Source organism: Diplotaxodon limnothrissa, linkage group LG23 (genome assembly GCF_057381915.1).
Source record: "Diplotaxodon limnothrissa isolate DT_005_m linkage group LG23, D_limnothrissa_male_GT1.1, whole genome shotgun sequence".
NCBI classification, from domain to species: domain Eukaryota; kingdom Metazoa; phylum Chordata; class Actinopteri; order Cichliformes; family Cichlidae; genus Diplotaxodon; species Diplotaxodon limnothrissa.
The window spans coordinates 16,102,104-16,121,352 of NC_140617.1; the positions used below are offsets into that span (position 1 = coordinate 16,102,104).

Sequence of the window (19,249 nt, forward strand, 5' to 3'; positions counted from 1 at the left end):
TTGATATGCCATGATGATTGTTGACAGCGCAGATGAAGAATGATTTTTATTATTATTATTTTTCTGGAGTTTGGACTGGACACATGAATATTGGTTACATGGCTTTGGTTACATATTTGATTAGAAATATGACACATTTGCAACGTTTGCACTGAGCCTCATGTCCCCCTACTGATGATAAAATGTGATATGTTGGTCTTGTTTGAAATCTGAGAGCAGAGAGCACACAAGGTCACCATCTTCTACGCTTTTTGTGGAAAAAAAAGGTTACATGGACACGTGCCATTATATATACTGAAGTCAGAGCTTCATAATAGTGGTTACCTTCTCTCTTTACTCTATCTCCAGACTTAAATGTAATTATAGAGTGAAAGGAAGCTATTTGGCTTTGCCACTGATATGCCTAATTAATCCTGAAAATGTACAATGGATTTTAAGTGTCAGTCAGGTATAAGGTGTAATTCCTTCATAGACACACACATTTAGTTTGATTTCCTCAGTGTATACTAGTAATTCTCAGTGCTGAAATTAGAAATGATCTACCTATCTTTGAGCACTGCTGTTGAGGACCAAAGGAAGCCTTGATACTGGGCGCTATCTGAACAGTAAATTAATGGAGATTTATGTCAGATCAGACTAGACCAAAGGCAGTTTTGTATAAAGGGAGAAAAAAGGAGCATAGTGATTAAAAAAAAGTTGAACAAAAGGTGTTGGGTGGGGGGTTCAATTAGCTCTGGTTGTTTGATCTGAGTACCCTCCATAACTGCCAGTCATGAATACTGCTGTGCTCCATGCTGGCTGTGAAGAATCCATTAAATATCACTGGTCCTTTGCTGCAGGGGGCTGCTAAAACACCCAGAAACTCACTCACACAGCCGTTTCACATCCCCTAAATGTGCTCACAGTGAGCATTTAGAAAACTCAAAAAAAACCAAACAAAAACAACCAACAGCACGAGTTACCAACCATTTAGCCTATACATAAAGAAAGACACAACAAATGTCCTGATAGTGTTTTCTGTTTGGCCTTTTTCCTCATCTAACTGTACATTTGTTGTTTAAAATATAACCAGTTTTCAAATGTTGAAACAAGTTTAGCAACAGCGGTGGCAGCAAAGAATCATCATAGTTTGTTGTTAGGAAACCATCACACATGCTCATGTGAATTTTTAGAACTCAAAACACTTTTATTGACATGTGAAAGGCTCTCCTGGATCATGTTTCATGTCAGTTCTTCTCAATTCCTTGAAATTTCCTTTGCTGCCAGCAAATTAACATGAGCAGTAAACCTCCTCTATAAAACGCTGCTTTGCAGTAGATTGATACGTTGGCCATATGGTAACAAATGAGCCATCTTTGGAAAGGCGTCGAATTTGACAAACCAAAACAAACCAAAACAGCAGAACGACTTTGGAGCGGAACTTCGCAGCTGGGTTATGATTATGTGTTTCTATTCGATTATACGTTTCTGACTATGAGAATCAATATGAGCACAACCTAACATACAAGATATTAATTCAAATTCACTTCAAAAAACAATTTATTTATCCCCAAGGGGGTGATTAAAAAAGAACAGAGAGCATCATATGAGACATAGAACATCAAACAAATATAAAAATAAATACAAAAAGTCAATATAAGAAAAAGTCAAAATAAATGCGATCTCGGGAGGGGGGGGGGGGGTTAAATGGAGTTTAAACTAACTTTAAAATGGTTATTTTTATGAGCTACTATCAGAATCAGGGGCTCAAGTGAATTGTTCCTAATCCTCTTATTTTTTTTTTATCTTGGTTAAAATTATAAGGTGTTCAAATTATACTATTTACGTGCCAGCTTTATCTACAACCACTGCCATTAACCAACCCACACACAACAGCAGCCCCGCACCAGGAATTATTTATCATCATTCACTATCTGTTAACACACGCACACATCAAAAAGTATTTATTTCACTGTCCTATTCCTCCTCCTCTTCTTTCTCTCCATCTGGTGCTTCTCTGTATTTTTAAACAGCAGAGATAAGAGCCCTCTCCCACCTGTTTTCTGACTAAGCAGGAGAGGCTTGTAAAAAAAAAAAAAAAGCATTGAGAAAATCAGCACGTTCACCAAAGTCAAATTTATAACTTTAGGACATTTATAATGCCACCTGGAATTAAATTTAATATCAATTTAATAACCACAATAAAAAGCCCCAAATCTGTCACAGCCAGTCTCTTTCTGATTAGACACAGCTGATGAGAATAGTAAAATTACATGTAGGCATAAGGAAAGATGACACTGGATGACAGTCTAAGAACAGGGTGTCCAATTGTGTATTAAAAAAAGAGATAAAAAATAAAATAAAGCTTGTTCCAAAAATGAGTAGCAGCACCACTCTGTTTCCATTCATCCTTAGCACCGTACACAATTCAGTTGATTTATTTAATCTTTTTAAATAATCTTTAATTTATTTAATTTACCTCTTTCTCACTCATAGCATCCAAGCAAAAATAACATATAACACATAACATAAAACATAATAAATAGAAAAAAGTGTAAATAACTGCATTTAATACAAAATGTTTAAAATTAAGATATTTAATATAGCTATATAGATTGTTTTTGTTTATGTTCTTGTTTTTTTGGTAGTCTAGCACAGTGGTCCCCAACCCCCGGGCCTCGGACCGGTACCGGTCCGTGAGTTGTTTGGTACCGGGCCGCTAGAGTTGAGGCTCAGGAGTGAAATGTATGGTTTTCAGGGTTTTTATTGGTTTTCAGCGTTATTTTGTTATCGTTTTTATCGTTAAATCGGTTTTCCTGGGTCTTGTCACGTGTGTTATGAATAAATCAAATTTTTTTCTGTACCGGTACTAGTTTTATTTTGTTGTATTTATCCACGACACCTTAAAGTCCGGTCCGTGAAAATTATGTCGGGCATAAACCGGCCCGTGGCGCAAAAAAGGTTGGGGACCGCTGGTCTAGCAGACAGCTCCTTAACCGCCACTGACAGCAGCCTCATAGCAATCAAAGGCCACGTCCCTAATATCATATTTCAAATGTTAACCTTTGAACAAAATAGGATTATTATAATCATTATGATTAATCAGTTCACTGTAATGGGACCTCAGGCCACTAAAAATATAACAAGTGAACTTTTTGAAAAATTAGCCCCAGTGCTCATAAACTTAACAAACATGTTAACATACACAGTGAATTATTCGGGTAAAGTTTTTTACTTGTATATGACTGATTTTATACAAACTTATTTGGATAATACACGCTCTATTACTTAAGTTTCTTAAGCATTTAAATAATGATGCAACTTCAGACTAACAGTGTCTTAGTGAACAGATTTGTGTTTTTGCTCTTTTTCTAATTTAACACATGATCTAATGGTCAGAGGCAGCATTCAGAATATAGCTAGCTAAACCCACAGCAGAAAATAAAAACTCCTAAATATACCTTTAGTAACCATAGTAACGGTTGCTCCATCTTTCCAACAACACATATAATTAACGAAATATTAGACTGATGACTGAAGAGCAAATAAATAAATAAATAAGAAACATGATCTACTTATCCAAACAGGTTGTTCTAATGATGGAAAAATGCCAAAGATTTGTGTTTTTTTTAGAATATGGACAGAACTTAGACTGTTATAAAGTCCTACAGTAGGTTTAGAAGGATGGCTGCAGTGGGTGATATTACCTTTTTTGACAAAAAAAGATTAAGTAGGAATTGAGTAGCGAGAGTAGCCGAATTAAATATCGGAAGCTTCACGTATGAATTATATAAAACTCAACAGTCTGGACCAGCGAAACCACAGCACATTTCTTTCAACTTTTCTTGTTCTGTGCTACTAATTGATGGTGTAATTTCCTGCTGCTGTTTGTTTCTTTGTTGGATGGTTCACCTTTTAGCTACAAAGAAATGACACTCATTTGTAGTACGGTTCTTCAGCACACCACTTATGTGCAAAGTTGCCAAGACGGTGTAGCTTTCATGCTCATAAAGTGCTTTTGAATTGAAATGACAGAGAAGAGAATCAGTGGAACAGACATATGGGTGATGAAGAAATAGACATAGGGGCTACAGGCAGGTATAATAATCAGTCATCTCTCTCTCTCAGGTTATAATCTGTCCATTAGTCTCAGATGAGGAAGCATAACCACTCAATCTAGGCATTAATGGGACAATGCTTACATACTTAGACAGAGCCACTGAACCCGAGCCACTGAGTGATTGCCTTAGTGGTACAATGAATGAGACTTGAAGTTAGAGCTACAGTACGTGTCATGAAGAGCATCTCTCCATCTCCATCTCTTTCAATCTCTGATCATAGTGTGTGAATGATTGATACACCTTGGCTTATAGATTTATTTTATCACGAGTCTGAAGAATCAGCTCGGTACAGTGTGCACCAATCAAAATGTATTCATAGAACTCACTCGGTTCGACAGCGTGCTTGTTTTCCTCATGCATAACAAAACTAACATTGCATTATTTTTTTATTTTTTTATTTTTGACTTTGAGGCTGTGTGAAGGCCGCGTGCAGGGTAAATGTATTAAAGCCTTTGTTGTCCATCCTCTTTGAATAGTCATCTTAATATTCAAGGACAGTCTTTGCATGTTTGGAGACTGTGACTGAATAAGCTGATTTTGGCTCAGAAGGCCGGAGCTGTGCAGCATGCTAACCGCTGAGTATTTGACAATGTACATTTTCATGGGTTTCAATTCATCCCTTGACAAAACTGCTATGTTTTCTAGCTAACGGCACACATTTTTTAGGTTTTATAAATGCAAGTGTGTTTATGCAAGTCATACAACAGGGCCATTTAATTTAGTCAATTAATTTAGCTTCGAATTGATAGATTATTAACTTGACCTACAGTACAAGATACCTGCTCGCTCTAGCCAGATTCCACACAACATTTATTCAGTATAATCCAAAATATCCATTCCTAATGTTAATTATATCTTATAATTAGATTGCTTAGTGAATGAAATTGAGTTTTTGGAATAACAGAGGATCGGCTGCATGCACAGAACAGATATTAACCTGACGATCCACAGGAAATGAAGTTTAATAAATTAAAGTAAAAAATGACCAGAGATTTCAAGGAAAAAAAAAACCTGCTCTCAAAGTGAACGTGGAATCTGTATGAAACACCTCAGTGGTTTACTACAGTCCATTAGCCAAGGCATTACAGCCATACTGGACTGTTATGAATCTGGTGTTTACATCCATTACAGATTTCCAATTTCTTTTCAGTTTCTACACACACACACACACACACACACACACACACACACACACACACACACACACACACACACACTGATACAGATTCAAGACCACCTTTTCGATACAAGGATATATACTGTGCTGAAAGAGGAGAACCAAGAACAGTAAGAGCAGAAGAATGAGAGGGTGCAGAAAAAGCTATGGGAGTTACAACAAAAGGACAACTCAAGAAGACTTAGTTTTCTCAGGGCTGATGTAAAAGTCTGAGAGGGATTACATTTGACACTTTACTGGATTTACAAATTAAAATAATCAAAGTCAGTATGTTGTGTAATCATGAGAGAAAGACTTTGGTTTAATCAGCTGAAACAGTTCTTCATTATTCTGCATGTCCATGTGTATGTGCCTGCATGGAGAAACATTCTGCAACTCTTTTGTTGCATGTTGAAATTGTTGTGCATCCTTATGATATCCTTTTTTCCAAATGGGGTTTAAGTTAACTTTGTAGATTGTTTTTCCTTTTAAAAAATATGAAAATCTTTTTGAGAGTCACAGTAATTAAGTAATTGGTCACTGAAATATATTAACACATATGTTCTCTGGCAGCCACATCACTGTTAATATCTTCTTCAATGGTTGCAATATGGGACCAAATTTGTATTATGTATTTAAAAAGCTATAGAAAGGTGTGGACAGAGTTTTTGTATCCTTATTGTGTCTTTCTAGGAGTTTCCCTTTGATAGCTCAAAACTTTTGGGAAGAGCATATTTAAATGAAACCTACAAATCTGATTTACTAAGGTGTGCTGCAGGCAATTTGTTGCAAATTGCATTGAAGTCAGTGCAGTAAAAAGCATGTCTTTTTTTGCGCCTGAAGTGACTGTGATAGTTGCTGCTAGGACTGTGGATTTATTTGAAATGCCAGGGGAGGATGTTGTCAGGAAAAGCATGTAACTGGTGTGGGTGGATGGCTCGGTGCTCTGAGAGCGTTGCCAAAGCTTTGGATCTGTCATGTAACTCTTTACTGAGTCCAATGTTTTAAATGCACATGCAGCTTTTTTTAAACCTTGGATATATATAACACTGAAATGTCTGTCAACTTGCAGAAATTCATGATGTGTTAAATCGATATATAATATCGACTTTCATAAATACATGCTGCCTCATAGAGGAAAACAAAAGCAATGCATGGATTTACATCCACGGCAGAGTAAGGGTAACTCATTCTAAATAATGTTTCAAGTTTGTCTGCACATCATGCAGCTCAAATTTTACACACTTATTTCAGGTTTATCACATTTATCCAGAGAAACCTATAATGCCTACCTATAAAGTCCCCTGCAAATTTTACCCTTATACCAAAAACACATGGACTCTCCTCAGCGGAGAAACACTAAAACCTGTGCTTACGCGGTATTATTTTGGTAGGTACATTATTCGCTCATTCTTTGAGTCTGATAGCGAATTTTTGCTACTCTTTACTGGCTGGCTGTGTTAGAATTTAATGCATTGTTAGTAGATCACCCACAGAACTGTCCACTCTCATCAGTGCATTTTTGAGATTGTGGTCTCAGGTAAGTCTGCCACTTAGTGAATCTGACTCTTAGTCTGTCCTGGTCAAAATTTGGACAAAAGTTACTTAATGCATTATTTCAATGAGCATCCTGACAAAGGGGTTCTGCAGTTTTGCAGTTTGAATGGTGATATTTTAGCCTGCACTGTGTGAAACTACAGAAAGCTCTGCGGTGTGTGTGTGTGTGTGTGTAGTAGCTGCTGTCATGGACTTCTGTGCAGATGCATAACTCATTTCCACAGACCAGCCACCTTATGCATCATTTCCTAATTTACACTCCCCAACAACCAACATGAACACTCCCACAGATACATAAAACAAAATGCTTTAAGTAGGCTATCTTTTACAGCTGCACCGCTGCAGGCCTGTGGGTCTCAACACATTGTATGAACTGGTCTTTGGCTTGTTAGCTAAACACACAGACAGCAACTGCACAATTTTGACATAAAGAGCTGAAAAGCAGACTACAGAGCCCTTTGCTTAAATATTAGCTACCTTGGATTCAGAACAAAGAAATACAGTTATTGAACTCAGATTCTTATTATTCCTAACTCATTGTTATGTCTGTCTAAAGCGGTAGATACTCAGGCATAACTGCTACTTGTTTTCAATCTGAATGATCATCTTATACCAAATAATTAGTCTCTTTTTAAAATAAAAACCACAACTAAAAACTTTTTATTGTTATTTTTCCTTTTTCCTTTGCACACTACTATATGTGGATATGAAGAAGCAAATCTTTTTACTCATCCAGCAGACAAATATAAAGTCATATTATGATATTATCTTGCTTATGCCCACTTTTCTTCTTTGACTGTTTTGTTCTCCATAACAACTGAAAGAAATACGAAACTCTTCATCTTCAAAATGCGCCACACTTTTTTGCTACCTTTGTTTGTGTGCTTTTTAGTGGAAGTCAGTCAGTATATAGTACACCTAGCCTCATCATTCTCTCCATGCACATACCACTAGACTGTATTTTATCATCACCGCAGTTGAAAACACATGATCATCAGTGTTACCTTTGAGCTTGTTTTGAACATCCAGGGCGATGTCTAGAGGGTAAAATGGCAGCACGGGATCATTGACCAGTCGGAGAATTGCTTCTGCAGTCATCTGTGGAAACACAGCCAAACAAATGGTTTAGTAAGTTAGCTCCACTTTCTTTTTTCTTGCCATTCCCGCATTCAGACATGACACCAGCATAGGTGGATAATTTTCTCAATTAAAAAAACCCAAAACAAAACAAACAAAAAAACCAAAAAAAGAACTAAAACAGTAGTGGGCCAGTTAGGCTTTCTACTGTGCCAGTCATAAGGCTTACATGTGTGCTACACCTTTTACTAAGTAATTCTTCTGTCAGATTATGATTGCCAGTTGATTGGGTTTTTCTTTACTTTATGTTTTCCTGTCAAAGTTCTCTTGTCAAATGAATTTTAAATGAGAGATTACAGATTTGTAATGGGTGGTTGGTTGGCTGAAGTCCTTGTGACTGTCATCACTAAAAAAAAAGCTCACTTAATGACTTGTCACTTTGTATCAGTCCCATGCATATTGCTAATAGGAAGCTCCTCTACGTTTGAGCAGCTTCAGGGGCCATTATTATCTACTTATAATCACTGATGAACACAGAGTGGCACAGATAATGTAGCCATCTAATGGTTATGTGAAAACCTATGTGAAAAATTTGGTTTCCAAATGTTATTGTAAGCTAGCAAACTCAGCTAAATAGTATGGAAGCCCATTTCTGCCACTAAAAAAAAAAGTATCCATAACTCGAAATTTCGAGTTCTCTTTCTCGAAATTTCGAGTTAGCTCTGCTAGTCAGTAATCTACGTGAATGATATCATTTTCTTGTTACCCAGAAGGATATGGTGCAGATGAATGTGCATTTAAAACTGGATCACAACAAATTGGCGCTTTCGAGAGTACGTTGGCTGATAGTAACGCCATGTGATTCAGCTAATAACACAAAGATTTCATCATTTGTGAAGCCACGCTGAAAATACTCAGCAATTTGTGCAATTTGTGCATTCATGGCTGTAATACTGGTAGCTTAGCTGTAGCATTTGTAGCTGAGGGCTTCAGCTTCCGGGTAACAAGGAAATGACGTCATTCATGTAGATTACTGATTGGCAGAGCTAACTCGAAATTTTGAGAAAAGTAAGTCAAAATTTCAAGGTACTTTTCTTGAAATTTTGAGTTAATAAGTTCAAATTTCATGTTATGGATACTTTTTTTTTTTTTTAGTGGCGGAAACAGCCTTCCATACAATAGAGCCCAAATAATGTATTGCATGTATTGCAAACTTTGAACTGTTACAGTTCAATGTCAACTTCCATTGATCCAGTTGACTATCTCTTCTAACTCTTACTGTCTGCTTCTGTTGGCACTTAAACCTAGAAACACTTTTCAACAGCCACCACTGAATGTGTTCACAGCAACTTAGCAGTAAGTCACCTTCTGGTGGAATGTATGTTACTGATAACATTCAAAAAAGGTAACCTCTTTTCAGGTTGGTTGCTTTCTTCTTCTAGGATTTGGTATACATCATAGTCCTATCCAGCTGGAAAATTGCAACATGTTTTTGCTCTTTCAGTGCCTTTAAGAGTATAATCCACATTCAGCAACAACACAAAATCAAAAACAATGAAGCTTAAATGAAAGAAATGAATCACCTTCACTTTCACGCCAACATTTTAACATCATATTTTTAACACCTTTCGGTTATGTGTGTAGAATGTAATTGGTGCTGAGGAGGATGTAAAATTTCAATGAGTCAGATCATGTCTTGTCCTTTAAGCTATTGCCAGCCACAGATCTGATTCTGCACCCAATAACCTGGTGGTCCAGATTGTAAATTAAAAATCTGACACTCTATGCAACATTGTGCTTTTCATACTGATTAGATAACAGCTGTCTTGTGAGGGAAAATAAATAATTGGGACACCTCTGGCTGCAATGTGAGCAAGCATTTATGGAGATTCCCACTTGTTCTGGCACCCCATACTGAGAAGCATCATCCAAATTACAGAGAGTGTCTGTCTGGCTCTGCTCTCACACTGAAGTGTCTGTCATCTTGATGCAAACAGATCACTGCCACTGATTCAGCCACTCTCTTCACAGGTAGAGGACTTGGCATGGCTTCCACTTGTTTTTTATTGGGTGTATAACATCACAGTGAGCTAACCAATTACTTGGTATAACATCACAGCTGTGATTATGGATATATCGACTCTTACTCTCCACCTAGACTATATTCTTCCCACAGAAAGTAAACCCAAGTACATCCTATTTTGTATTTCAGTGACACGTCGTAACTAGAATCACTTTTATCAGCCAAAGACATCACAAGAAAGATTTAATCTGAGCCATGTTCATTCGCACATTAAGATGCCAGATAGAGAACGCGGTCTGTTCCTCTTTTTTTCACCTTTCTTTTTGGTGGAAAACTAAAAAAGGCACCAACCTTTTTCAAACCTGCTTTAATTTTTCTGTGTTTACTGGAGAGATGTAACAAAAAAACTAAGTGAGTGGACGGCACGGAGTGCTACCGTTCCAGGTGGAATCACATCGTGGATGTTTGATTACCATATTATTAAAGAATTTCAAATTAGCACCAGAATCTTACTGTAGATTATTTTATGTCTCTCAGCCAAAACAGATGAACTCAGTATCATTGATTATCATCTTTTAATGGCACCTTTATAAGGCTCTGTGATCCTTGGAGAAGTGTTGCGTGCATTCATGCAGGTGAAACTTTGACCTGCACCACCTAACTTAGCATTCATTTCAACCACTTCACGGAATAAAGCCTCGTTTAGCAAGTTAATAATGCAACAAGAGCAAAAAAAAGAAAAAGTTCAGAAATGATCAGAAACATGTCAAAGACTTCAAGTGGGTAATCTTGCAAAGCCAGCTGAGCATCTCTAGTATGGGAAAAACTGAAGTGGCAAAAACTCAGTAACCACCTGCACTGCCAATGGAAACTATATTTGCTTTGCAAGTTTAGTTGATGTCATGTAAGAGCAGAAAAGTCAAAAGCATTTGTGTGCACAAGACTGCATATGACTAATTCTTGGAGGCATTAAGCACCAGTGAAGATCTAAAAAGTTTTAACAGAAAGAAACTGAAAATGATTCATTTGTTTTTTTTCCCAGTTATTTGTGAGTAAAAGCTGCAAAGTTTTCTTGTTTCCAATTTTTGAGCAGAATACAATGACGGCTCCTTCTGAAATCAACAGATGGCCCAAACTGGTAGCGGCTGGTACTTAGTAATGCCAACAGAACACGAATGTATGCACCCTTTTAGTGTCGGGAGTTTATCAAACCAGTCTAAAAGTATATTTTTGACTAAGAGAGAGCTTATGACCGGAGATGCTGCGAGTTCAAAACAAAACAAATGTGCTTTGAAAATAAAGTTGCCGCTTGTAAAATGTAGAAAAAGAATAGATAAGTAAAGGTCAGTATGCAATACGTCTCTCTCTCCCTGTTTGTGTGTGTCTGTGTGTTCCAGTTGACCTGTTTCATTTCTGGCCAGTGAGCCTCAAGTCTGACTCCAGTTGAGCAGACGCTTGGATGATAACCTCACTACCAGGTTCATCCGCTCAGAGGCACACATCACTCATGCAAGTGTGAACACGCCCTCTCCGGGCCCTCACAGGTTGAATGTGTTGGAGGTCAGCTTGGCTAAGACTGGATTGAGGAGGAAGGGCAGACTGCCAGAAACTACAGCTCTCGCATTCACACATCCCTTGTGTAACTTGTTAACATCAGTATTTGACTTTCATCTGAATGTTTGCCATCTTAATGGAATTGTTGGAAAAACCCAAATCATGTAAGGGTGGTAGTGGACCACAAGCTCACATGAGCATCTCTCATGCTTATAATGTAAGCTAATATGTTTTTCACTTTATTTAAAACGGATGATTTCCACTTTACAGTTAAGTCTATTTTTTGAGTCTTCCTGTAAAAAAGAATGGCTGAAAGGTATCACTGTAAAAAATAAAAACCACTGATTTCAATTGAATACAGACACAAGATTACATAGTGGAGGTAAGTCTTTTCTCCTGTAAAGTGAGCAAAAACACAGTTAAATCTTCAGGTTATTCATGATCAATGTATTAAAATAAGTAAATAAATGTTGCAAGTCTTGCTTCTCAGTCTCAGGTCACACAAATATACATTAACTTTCACTTAGTTTTGAGCAACAAAAGTCGACATCACGCTGCTGACGTAATAAGCTTGCAAAGTGTCCTTCACTCAACACTTAGCAGGCAGCTAAAAATGCATAACTTAATATCTTTGTATTTGTTTTTAAACAACTCGGATTTAAACCATTTTAAACTGTGGTTCTGATAAACTAAACTGGAAATACACATACAGAAAATACGACAAATTAAATAAAAACGCCACTAAGTGTCTTGATTAGATGTTGGGCAATTACCAGAAAAGCTTGCCTGACATTGACTCTGTAAGTCTCTGGATCTCCACTGAAGGAAAGGAACAACTCTTCTTAGAGATATTTCCTCTTTTGGAGTCAACTGATTACGCTGCTGAAGTAGTCTGCTGATTTTCCCCACCAGCTTCAAGGACGTGGATTTATTATCCACACATTAACAAACAGTGATTACACAGTTGCCATCACAACAATGAAGGTGGAGAACACAGTCTAAACGCTGGTCCAAAATCTTCCATACATGTTTAGACTAGTTTATATCTAGAAGCCACTGCATTAGCTTTACATAATCTTCAAACAAGTAACGACCCCTCGCTGCCTTATGGATGGGGGCAGTGCCATCCTGGAGGTGATCACTATCATAAGGATAAAAATGTTTCATCTTAGGAGAAGGTGGTCACTCAAAATGAATTTCAGTTGTTTTATAGTGATCCCTTCCTCTAAAAAGACAAGTGGACCCAAAGCATGCCAGTAAAAGTAACAGGAACAGAGGCATTCTCATTGTAGTGGTTAAGGGCTTTCCCATTTATTTGTCTCCCTTCTCTACATAATGCATTTTTGCCTATGTGATCTCTGGCATCTAACTCATTTGCTAGTATTTTGAAAATGGCTTACAGTGTACTGCACCTCTCTGCGCTGTTGTCACTGCCACTGAAATCAATCTGGCAGAGGGAAAGATTAGAGCATTGATTTGAAGCTGGTGAGTAATACTACTGCAGAAAGCATACATCAAAAGCCTGTAATGTGGTGGGACAGAAAAGGCCGTTGATTTCTTATTTATGGCCTTATTTCTGGATGGTCTCTTTCTAAGGCTTAGGCGAGAGAGAAAAAGGGAAAGGGGAGAGAAAGATGGCAAGAGATAATGATGGAGGAAGACGGGCAGAAAAGAGGCTGTAACATAACAGAAAGCAAAAGACAAGCTAAAGAAAGCTGACAGCTCGACTGGAGTGGAAGATTGAACAAACTAGTCTGAGCATCTCTTCTCACGTTCCCTTTTTTTCACCTCTTTTTCTATCATCTTCCCTTCATTTCCTTTCCTGACCTGACCTTTGAGATTTTAATGAAATCAACCGCAGCCTCCTAAGTAGCGTTTGGCGGATGAAACACGCCTCGCTTGCCGTCACAATCTCTATTTACCCAAGATAGAAGAAAGAAAAGCTTTTTAACTGACCAAAGCCAGTTCTTCCTGACAGTTAACTGGACACATGACCCAAAGTGACCTTCGAGATCTGAGGGAGCCCTCAAGTAAACCTCAGGTGAAAAAAAAAAAAAAAAGTACAACAGCACCAAAAAGTAGCATTAGTAGTACACGTGCAAGACAGAGCATGGTTTCTAAGCAGGTGTAGGCAGGTACTCACTTCTCAGTAATTATCAAATTAATTCAGTGGGTAGAGTGCCTCAGGTAATTATATCCACTCACTCTGTGCAGGAAAAGGACATGTTTGATCATTTATTCCCAATAACTCGCAATAACTGCAATATAGATGTTTGATTAGTAATTTTATGTGATTATTGAATTTAGAAAAGTTTATATAGTCATTTGTTGGAACGTGTTTAACTCAACAGTGGTCATGACAATGCTGAAATATACTTTAACTCGAACCACAGCCATTTCATAAAGTTGTTTTTAAAGCCTAACATCAGCTCTTCTCATGTCCAAAATTGCCTTAGTTGGTGAATAAAAGCACCCACACCAAAGGACAGTGTTTATCACATGTTTGAAGTGTTTATCTCAGTGACGCCTGCAGCTTCTGACAAAATATCAACGTTGATATCCTGAGATGAGAACAAGTTGACTAAGAATACTAATTGGAGTGAGATACATTTTCACAATATCTTCAGATATTATAAAAATGGATTTTTAGTTAAAAGCAAAAAAACAAAAAACTGGGGCCTTCATTAGCTCAGCGGGGCACTAATGGGGTACACACGTTCCACATGTGTCTGGCTATTTTCAATAATGGATGCGTAACTTGAAAAGATTCATTAACAGTGGGGTCTGGTGAAAAATAGGGGAAAAAAAGAAAACATTTGAAACACATTTCCTGCATCTTGCACCACGCATTCGTTTGATTCCAAGGAACAACCACCTACTTGTTTCACCATATCAGCTTTGCTTTCTTGGATAATGTAGCGATAAAACATAAATCCATAAAATACCAGAGATAAATCTGAAATCCTGACCCTTCTATGGATCCGTCCATGTGAGTCAATATGAGCTATACTACACAAACAAACAGATAAACACAGGATACCGATCTGAAATGTCACTTTAACATTTGTTTGGCTGGAACATGTTGTTACATACATTTTTAATATGCTGACATTATGAAAAATATCAGCCACACAATTGACCTTTGCCAAAATGATCTCTGCGTATAAATATATTACATGCCACAAGTGCAACTTCCTGTTCTTTTTAGATAAACTCACAATTACTGTGTTTTTATAATTCTTTCTTCTCAATTCTGCGTGATCTTTTTGTTGAATAAGGACTTCTGTCTTTTCTGTTGTGATCTCATATGAACAGCTACAAAAAAAGAAGAATTCAAGCATGTAGTCTATGTAAGGGATAACAAGGGAGATACTCACTAATTATTACACGTGTACATCACGCAGCAAAATAACAAATAATTCACAAGCTGTGTAGTGATGCACACAAATCCCATGTTTTTAAATATTAGTGTGTTTGTATTTTTTGGTTAATTGATTTTTCCATTTTAGGATATAGATATTATTTTTTTACATTTTTCTATGCATGCTGCCTAGCATTCTCTTCAACCACAGGTATGATCATTGTCTTCATTTTTGCCAAACTGGTGTTTTTTTTGGTGATTTTTTTTCCCATTTTGGATTGACACTAGTGCAGCCCGATGAGCACCAGGTCAGTCCAAGTCTCTGTCTGTGTCTATACTACTTTATTCAGTAGCAACGAGGAGTGGGTATTTGAGCCAGTGAACAAGCTGTTTGCCCACATTTGTGCTTACAGCCAAGCATCTTTCAGCTGCTTATTCTCACCGGGTCGCCACAGTGGATGGATCCACATTTATGATTTGGCACGTGTACAGGTCACCAGTCTACTGCAGAGTCAACACAGAGAGACAGACAATCATCCAAGCTAACATTCACACCTACGGCCAATTTAGAATAACCAGTTCTACAGTGGACATAACCCACGAATGAGGCAAAGCTGAAGCACCTGGAGAGAACCCACACGAGCATGGGAAGAACATGCAAACTCCACACAGAAGGCCACCAGCTGGCACGATTCAAAGCTAGCAACCTCCTTGCTGTGAGGCTACATTGAAAAGCATGATTAACATCATTAGAACATTTCAGAATTCTGCTGTAGATAAAGAGTGCAACATGAAACACTGTCATTTTCACCCTATATTTACAAATGTAACCTTCAGAAAGATCCAGTTAATATAGGTTTTTGAAAATAAGACACAGATTGAAAATTGCAGTGAAAGAGACGTTTATATGCAGATTCTTGTACAGCAAACGTTTGAAACCAGAACAGAGGACGTGATGAGTTGAGGCTGATGCTTCAAACAGCAGAGGGCTCTGCTGTGACATGCTACGTACATTTCTTTCCCCCCCTCTCTCACATATACACAGGAGAAGCTGGTGAATCCTCAATGATGCACAGCCGACACATCCTCTCAGCCAACTCCTGTCCTGTCCAGATTGGTAGCATCATTTGTCGGGCTACATAAATACATGCATGCAGACATCCAGAGTTGCAGCGTTGCCTCTGACGCGGTTATACACGCGCACGTCCCCACAGGCACACATACACAGATGAGGCTGGTGGGAAAATAAAACGATGATGGTCAGATGGGCAGAGGGAAGAGGCAGAGCAGGTGACGAATATCATTTTCTCTTTCTCATTCAGTGAAGTGGTAATTCTGCCCAAGTCTACAATCTTACCTGCCTGCCTGTTTTCCCCCCGGGGCATGTGGAGAGATGGAGAGATTCTCCTCTGATTCAGGACGCCCAGTTCTCTGGGCTAAAATAGGCCCCATGAATAAACCATAAACTATGTAGTTAAGTTATGTAACAGCAGCACATGATAGATGCAGCATGTTAAAGTACAGTAGAAGGAGTGATGCTCAGTTTCTCTATTCAAACTGTGCTCAAGTGGATAAACAAACATTATTGTATACATGCGTAGCTTCTAAAGTGATAAAGTGCCACTCTAAAATAATTCCACATAGGTAAATGTCTCCTCTCCTGCTGGTACTCACTGAGCTTGCCTGAGGACGCATAATATTCTATTCTCCAGTTAGGAAGACATTTTCTGCCACAAAGAAAAAAATAATCCAGGTTGGGAGAATGTGTTCAGCACATGTAACCACCACAACTCCAAACTGAAAAATCATTATGTCAGCATGTTCTTAGGAACAAGGTTGGACTCAAATTTTAACAAGATCAGTGAGGATAGACTTAAGGGGTGTCCAAACAGGAGGAGACTACCAGTGTGGTATCTGGAGACCACAGGCAAAAATCAGGATAAAATCAACAGGCCTGTGCCTACCTCTTTTATAAAGGCGCCTGTCCCCTCAGTTTGGTTGCCGGGTTACGCCTGCCTGTCTGACCACAACGGACCACCGAATTTCACCGTCTACACCTCCAATTCTCTCCCTCCTCAACCACCGGACGAAGCCCCCAAATGTTAAGGTTACATATTGAGGAAGGAGAGTACAAACAACCATTGGTCCAGAAGATCTTGGTCAAACAATTGATTTTAATGAATACACGCGTGGGAAGACCAGTCTGTACGCAGACAGGGATTGATCTTCAACTTAATCAAAGCATACACAGATTTTTATAGCATCAGGGTTTGAATTAATGATGCCCCTTCATACGTCACAGACAGAATATATACTTACGTCAAATCAAAACCACAATGACTTTTAACACAGTTTAAAAGAACATTGTCTTCTATCTTCATGGCCGGTACATCCTGTCACTGCCGGATGCTCGCTTGTCATCTTGACACCTCAGCAGCAGTTCTGCGACAAACTGCTCTTTTGCAATCCCAAGCAAAACATGATTAAATTTCCACCTATAAATGAGTCTAACTAATGTGTGTGTGTGTGTATGTGTTGACCTTACATGCTCTCTCATCTCACCCGTTGCACTTCTGACCTTTTACCAGACCAGAGGCTCATCCTTATGTGTAATAACCTAACTGAAACTACTGTACTATGTTGAATAAATGTTTTAATCAAGAACCTCTACTAGTATTAGTATTAGTATTTATTTACTAAAAGCTTAATAAAAGAATATAAAAGTATAACAGACAATTTGACTAACCTAATAATTCAAATAGCCTCATCTAACCTGCTCCTCAGAATAACTTTCGGTTTCAGTTCTGCAAAGCCTGCAACTTCCTGTCAACTGCAACTTAGTCTTTCTGAAAGACACACACTGTTTAAACATCTGAATGCAATATCAATGCTGCAGATTATATTATTAATGCAATAGTAATAATGATGATTATTTACCAATAGCAGTAAAATAATTTCCCTGCTCCACAACACCCATTAGAGATGTGAAGCAGCCTAAGTCAAGCTTTTAAGGCCGATAAAGATGAGAGAAAAGTGTGAAAGAAATGTAACGAGGTGGTAAATACAAACTTTCAGAGGGATTACTATGCCAACAGATCCTTAGCTGTCCACCGGTGACCAACCCTCAGTTACCAATGTGTCATGGGGCTTAATCCTTGATAACATTGGCTGGCTGTGGAACTGGCAGCCGACTTTTATGTGACACTGTACACTGACGTTATGTGTGTTTAACAGTACAAATTGAACATTACTGAAATTACTGGAGAATCAGAACTGTCTCTAACATTGATAGCAAAAGCAGGCCGGGTAAGATGCAGCCTTTTGATCACTACAGTTTGTTACACTGAAGTGATTTCAACAATTCAACAGGGAGCGGAGCATGTAGCGTGATGATGACAACAAGCGTCTTATGGTCAAAACTTGGGGCTTGATGTGGGGCTGCACGGCGTCAATGCATTAGCGCAGTTAGCTTGTTAGTGCGGTTAGCTTGTTAATGCGTTAGTGCAGTAAAGCCCCACGCACGGGGCGATCCGCGCTAACTTGCTAATGGAGATTTGCCGCGTTAATGCGGTTATGGCATTAACGTCATTTTAACACTGATTTTGTTGGTCATCCAGGTCATAGCTTGGAAAAAAAGCCTAACAGGTTTTCGCAAAACTTAAAGAAGTCCAGTTGCTTTCTTTCTAGGCTCCTTAAATAAATAAATAAATGGGGCGACCATGGCTCAGGGGGTTAGGAAGCATATCTGTAACCGGAAGGTTGCCGGTTCGATTCCCGGCCTCTCTGTCCTGGTCGTTGTGTCCTTGGGCAAGACACTTTACCCTACCGCCTACTGGTGTTGGCCAGAGGGGCCGATGGCGCGATATGGCAGCCTCACTTCTGTCAGTCTGCCCCAGGACAGCTGTGGCTACAACCGTAGCTTGCCTCCACCAGTGTGTGAATGCAAGAGTGAATGAATAGTGGTATTGTAAAGCGCTTTGGGTGCCTTGAAAAGCACTATATAAATCCAATCCATTATTATTATTAATAAAACTCTGGTGAAAATCTCAATTAGTTACCAAAAACTAGTTTCCATTCACTAGTTGTTAAGATATTTCAGTCTCAACCAAACTGATGGACAGAAGAGCTTTGCTTCATCAGCAAATTCAAGCTGCTTTGCCAGCATGCCGTACATCTGATGAAGTGGCATATGTCAAGCTTTCACAAAGATGACACAGAGGGAGAGATGAGTGCTCGGTGTAATTATAGCGCTGAATCCTTTTAGTTGTCATTCTGCAGGAATTTTCCTCATAATTTCTGACAGAAGCGGGACTGAAATGGGAGACATGATTTATTGTCTTAAAAACAAACATTTATTGGAAAAGAGCAAAGCTAACATGGAGATTTTTTTTAATCAAGTCTTTTTCAAAGTGCGTAGTATG

General features: G+C 38.4%; 1 protein-coding gene across 1 annotated transcript in view; it reads right to left on the bottom strand.

The window, feature by feature from the left end:
* naaladl2 (N-acetylated alpha-linked acidic dipeptidase like 2) overlaps positions 1-19,249 on the bottom strand; it is a 341,534-nt gene that overhangs the window by 22,540 nt on the left and 299,745 nt on the right. The window contains exon 13 of the mRNA XM_085348789.1: positions 7,818-7,911. Within this exon, the coding sequence (XP_085204915.1) occupies positions 7,818-7,911 (94 nt within the window). The remainder of the gene's footprint in view (positions 1-7,817; positions 7,912-19,249) is intronic.